The sequence below is a fragment of the Lycium barbarum genome, chromosome 7 (assembly GCF_019175385.1).
Source record: "Lycium barbarum isolate Lr01 chromosome 7, ASM1917538v2, whole genome shotgun sequence".
NCBI lineage: Eukaryota > Viridiplantae > Streptophyta > Magnoliopsida > Solanales > Solanaceae > Lycium > Lycium barbarum.
The window spans coordinates 28,555,267-28,561,266 of record NC_083343.1 but is presented as its reverse complement, the minus strand read 5'-3'; the positions used below and the strand labels follow the sequence as shown (position 1 = coordinate 28,561,266).

At 36.0% G+C, this 6,000-nt stretch overlaps 1 protein-coding gene across 1 annotated transcript; it reads left to right on the top strand.

Moving 5' to 3' along the window:
- The first annotated feature begins 701 nt into the window (after positions 1–701).
- On the top strand, positions 702–4,925 carry LOC132603350 (DNA repair protein RAD51 homolog). Its single transcript, XM_060316376.1, has 9 exons — positions 702–949; positions 2,653–2,797; positions 2,928–3,038; positions 3,135–3,226; positions 3,327–3,421; positions 3,507–3,620; positions 4,202–4,331; positions 4,431–4,552; positions 4,637–4,925. Exons 1-9 carry the CDS (start codon positions 851–853, stop codon positions 4,758–4,760), a joined length of 1,032 nt encoding a protein of 343 aa, XP_060172359.1. The 5' UTR covers positions 702–850; the 3' UTR covers positions 4,761–4,925.
- Positions 4,926–6,000: the final 1,075 nt, after the last annotated feature.

The following is a 6,000-nucleotide window of genomic DNA, read 5'->3' as shown; positions in this document are numbered from 1 at the left end:
GGGGGGGGGGGGGGGGGGGAGATTAGGCGTATCTTTATAAAAAATAATGAAATATTCAAACCGAGGGTAAATTAACGATTAATAAAGAAACGAGCCCAAGAAGGGGAAGAAAGTAAGCTTGGGAAATAAGAGAGTGTTACTCAAGTGGTAAATAACCCATACCTCCAACCCTCAAGTGTGAGTTCCAATCGGAGCAAAGTGGAGAGCTCCTAGCGATGTTTATATATATAATAATAATAATAATAATAATAATAATAATAAAAAGTAAACTCGCAGCCTAAAAGAGAATGGTGACGTTCAAAAATTGAAATTTTGTCTTTGGGCTTGATAGTATAGTTAAGGTGTAAGTTCGAACACCATCATTATAAGTTCAATTATGACGAGATTATGTACAATATCACTCTCTCCGTTTCAATTTGTTTCTTTTACTTTTCGTTTTAGCCGTTTAACAAAGAATGTCTCTTTCCTTTTTAGCAATTGTATAATTTCAACTTTCCACGTGACATGTTTAAAACCACAAAATTAAAGAGTCATTTTGATACATTATGTATATCCTTAGTCTAAGACCACAAGATCGAAAAATCTTGCATACTTGCTTAAACTACGTGTCAAGTCAAAACGAGACAAATAAATTTATTTACTTAGAATATTTATTTAGAGATAGGAGGGTAGGCGGGGTAAAATCTGGTAGTATAGAAGGGCAAATGCGGTTTCATCCCACTCACACAGCACAGCTTGTGAGGCAAGCTTCGGCCTTTTAGTATAATTTGGCGGTTCAGCACGCCTTTTGAAATATTTCCTTTCTTCCCCCCAATTTGCCTCCACTCTTTCAACACAAAGGAAAATAGGAATGGAACAGCAACACAGGAATCAGAAGTCGATGCTACAAGAACAGAATGAAGATCTCGATGATGTCCACCATGGTCCTTTCCCTGTTGAGCAACTTCAGGTCCCCACAATTTCCCCTTGTATTCATGGCTATTGCCTCTTTTTTGTGTAATGTTCGAGAAAACCCCAGTTTCTGAATTCTTGGAATCTTGTGCGTCAAATGGGTTTTCTTGAATTAGGAAGAATCGCCAAGTGATGGGTTTGTTTTACGTCATTCTTGTGATACGCTAATGTTTTTGTTTTTTTTCCTCTACACATTTTCCTATTTCTCTGAGCCAAGATCTTGATTTTCTTCTTCTTTTGGGTGTCATTTCCTAACCCATTTTCCTTGTGCCGAGGGTCTATCAGGAACAGGCTCTCTATCCCACTAGTGGGATTTCACTGTATATATTGTTGTTCTACTTGTAGTCGACCCTTCTATTATATGTATACAGTCGCTTGAATCTTTATTTTACTCAATTGGGGTTACTCATTCTTATGATAATTGTGTATGACTTCACATTCAATAAGTAGTTGGGTCTGATCTTGAATCTTAAATTGTGCTTCTCTGTGGCTGAATTTCGCGAAACATTTTTTTTGCACCTAGGGAAATGAATAAGGAAGAATCTTGATTTTCTTGTTCTTTGGGTTGTCATTTCTTAACCCGGAGGTTTTCTCTTCTAACTTGTGTTATAAACCCTTTTTATATATATAAAGTGGCTTGAATCTTTGTTTTACTTAATTGGGGTTAGTCGTTCTTATGATAATTAATGATTGTTTATGCCTTCAGATTCAATGTGTAGCTGGGTCTGATCTTGAAGCTTTAAATTGTGCTTTTTTCCACCCCTTTAGGGATGAATCTAATCTGACCCGGTTCTTTTCACGCCTAGGGAAATGAGTTATTTTGGGGGGTTTTGTATAATGTCCGAGAAAGCCCTTTCTTTTGGTATCTTGAAATGGGTTTGCTTTCAGTAGTTTTCTTGTGGATTATTTTAAGTTGATACTTCTACAGTTGTTTCTACCTGTCTTTTATTTAAGACAGTGCCTCAGTTTTGAAGCTAAATTTAGATATCCTCAGCTTTCTTTGTATCCTTTGTGTGATGTTCTGTTGGAGCCCTGCCCCAATCCTAAGTCTAGTACATATTTAAGTGGAGAAGAATAGAGGGGTGGCCCATCATTTCCAAGTTTCACATGTTGCGCTTGGCTCTAAACGTATATCTCGGTCATCAATTAAAGAAAAAGAAAAGAAATGTTTGTTCCAATCTTTTTGTTGTTAGTAATTATAATCAGTTTTCTTAAGAAGCACAGTCTAAGATCCAAGATCAGACCCAGCTTGCAGATTACAATCAGAGTGTACAGAATTAAGGGCACCATGAAAATCTGCTTGCGGAGACGTCATGACACTTTTCAGCTTTGCTCCTTGCAAGATTATACTAGTTTAGATCTTCTTTTGAAGAATTTTGATTCTTGAGTGATGTTATTTACAGTAATTCGGATAGGTACTTATCAGAAATTGTTAATACTGCAGGTTTTATAAAGATTTACATAAAGTGAAACAATAAATCTTGAGGATTTTTCGCTTTCTGGTATTACATAAAAGCAGGACTATTCCTATTTTTTTTTTTTCTCGGAATTGTTAATATTTAAGAGGTGATCTTTGCCTATCTTTTTCCATTCTAGCTTTTAGTATAGTTGTTTCTGTTGAATGATACCCTGTAAGTTTTTCCAACTTAAAAAGGAAATGGTCCAATAAGTATTGAGGCATATATCTGTTTTGTCCTGAAGGCATCAGGGATCGCGGCCCTAGATGTGAAAAAGCTCAAGGATGCTGGTCTATGCACAGTTGAATCTGTTGTTTATGCTCCAAGAAAGGAGCTTCTGCATATAAAAGGAATTAGTGAAGCTAAAGTTGACAAGATCATTGAGGCAGGCATGTCTCTCTTCTTTCAACTGCCATTGCCAGGAGTGATGCGCTTTTCCTTACCTTCTTTTTCCATCCATTTCTGCAATTTTTTATAAGCAATTACTACTAAACCTTTTTCAATGCTGCATATGAACAGCGTCAAAATTAGTGCCTTTGGGATTCACTAGTGCCAGCCAACTCCATGCGCAGAGGCTTGAAATCATACAGATAACTTCTGGGTCAAAAGAACTTGACAAGATATTGGAAGGTAGGCTAGGCACCCATTTATTTTGTGAACTTCTCGAACCGGAATTTGATCTGGCATCACAATTCACAACCTCATCCTTTTTTTCTCATTTGCTAGGAGGAATCGAAACTGGATCCATTACAGAAATTTACGGGGAGTTCCGGTGTGGAAAGACTCAGCTGTGTCATACACTATGTGTCACTTGTCAAGTATGATGACCTAGACAATGTTTTTTAATAAAAAAAATCCCATAAATAAGGTGCTACAATTGTAATTTGTAACAATATTCGTTCTTTATCTGTATCTCAGCTTCCATTAGATCAGGGAGGTGGTGAAGGGAAAGCTATGTACATTGATGCCGAAGGTACTTTCAGGCCACAAAGACTTCTACAAATTGCAGACAGGTCTTCTACTTGTAATCTTAACTCACACTTTTTCTTGTATTATAAAGTTCAAACCTCTTATCATGGGTGGTGTTAAGTGCTGCAGGTTTGGATTGAATGGTCCTGATGTTCTGGAGAATGTAGCCTATGCTCGAGCTTATAATACTGATCATCAATCAAGGCTTTTGCTGGAAGCAGCTTCAATGATGGTGGAGACCAGGTTAAATTTTATCTTGATATATTTATAGGGCTTGCTTAGTTGCTACTTTCAAGCTCTCCATGAAGAATGTAAAATACGCTTGCCCTTTTGCTTCAGATTGTGGCATAGTAGTTCTTGTTGTAGTTGATAGCTTCCTCTTGGTTTTGCTATTCTGCAAAGTAAACTTTTCTCCAAATTCCATTGCTCTTGTCATTTTTTTTTCTCTCTTTCTACTCTCTGGCTGTCTCAATTAGTTTGATTATGGATGTCCATCTTACATCTAATGCGTGTTTGGATTCATCTGTTTGGTCTCTTAACAATAATCCACTGATAATATCTGTTGGAAGTGTCTGCATACCTTTTTCTTCAGAAAAAAAAAAACTTTTTGAAATGTTCTAGAATTAACTCAAGATGTGAAGTTAATAACAGTGATAAAAAAAAATTTGCTTCCTGAATATCATGTGTACTTTATGCCTCTATGAGACTACGTGTATGGTGTAAATCCGTGAAGTTGTGGCTTCGTCAGTTATTTGAGTTCATCTCATTAAGTATAAAATAGACCTCTTTAGGAGCTAACTTCCGAACCTGTTTTGATCAAGCAGGTTTGCCCTTATGATTGTGGACAGTGCTACTGCCCTTTATAGGACTGATTTCTCTGGGAGAGGAGAGTTGTCTGCCAGGCAGATGCATCTTGCAAAGTTTTTGAGAAGCCTTCAGAAGCTAGCAGATGAGGTAGTTTAGCTTGTCCCTCTTTTTGGTGGTGTTTAATGTTTCAGAACTATATTAGGGTTCTTGACTTTTTCTGTCAATGCTTTACTTTTACGCTTGCAGTTCGGTGTTGCTGTTGTTATCACTAACCAAGTCGTCGCTCAAGTGGATGGTTCTGCTGTATTTGCCGGGCCTCAAATAAAACCTATTGGTGGCAACATCATGGCACATGCTTCTACAACGAGGTATGCATAATAATGCAACTACCTCTTCTTGCAAATTAGCATGGTAGCTGAAATTTTACTTATTTTGTTTCCAACTATTGACAGACTAGCTCTGAGGAAGGGTAGAGCGGAGGAGCGGATTTGTAAAGTAGTCAGTTCGCCATGCTTAGCTGAAGCTGAAGCAAGATTTCAAATTGCTGTTGAAGGGGTCACAGATGTAAAGGACTAACTGTGATCCGCAAATAGTCTACTAGTACTATTTTTGTTTTCTACTTAGAGTACGTCTTTTGTCATCATTTTGAAGGTCAATTGAAAGTGTGTTTTATGAATTCACGGCAATTTTTGTGGAACAATATTCCTTCTACCAAATGTAAATGCTGTTTTCTTTTGGATATTTTTGCCATCTCATTCTCTATTTACTACAATTTTTGACCGAAGTAAGCCATTGTTTTAGCTAATTCACCAAAATAATATGTTTCTTTTTTTCGAAAATTTGCAGAACTAGAATAAGTGTATACCTCAGTAACGTATTAAGCATTATTTTATTTAAAAAACCCAAGGACAAAAAAAACTAGTGGTTAACGGAGTTAAAGGATAATTCGTTACTACTAGTAACGTTTTATGGTTAATACGTAATTGACAGTAACGACTTTAAAGAATCCAAGCATGAGCAACCCTTGTACAAAACCTGACATTGATTGATTTTAAAGTGGTAACTCAAGATAAAATGTGATTGACAATAATGTTTCTATACAAACCAAACGTGGGCATTTGAATCCTGCAAATGGGGAATCCTTCTGGTTGATTTAACTATAAAACGTTAACAACAGTTACATTTTAACCATAAAACATGACACACAGTGACGACATTGCTAAATTCTGTTCCTCATACTTTTCGAACTGACCACGGATCATTATAAAATATAATGTACGAAACGAATGTTCAACACATTCTAACAATTTTTAACAAAGCTTCTACTTGTGTGGCCTATTGTTGGAACGACATTAACAAAAAATTCAACAGGTGTGAGTTTATTAAGTCTAATATGTTGTAATATGTTAAAATAAAACTATAATTTTAATTTATTTTTCTGTTATATTAATTATAATAAGTGTCTTATTTTCGCGTGTAGGAGTAAAGATGACCAATTTGAACATAATGTGATGGTTGTTTACATTGGGGTGGCTTAATAGTTATTGAGATGAACAAATTCAGGTATACTAAGGTGCCAGAATGATTGTTAGCTAGTCTATTTAACGAACCATGCTGAATTGGTTGGATTATTGCATGAGAAAATGGGGACAGATAGTGAAAATATTCAAATCGATTTTTTGGAAAATATTCATGCTCATTTCAAGGTAACAATACAAGGTTCATTGAGTTTAAAATTGAGAATGACCCGTCTTTGCTACAACTTTTGTCATACCTCAAAAAATTGAGGATAAGATTGATATAAATATTTTGGAGA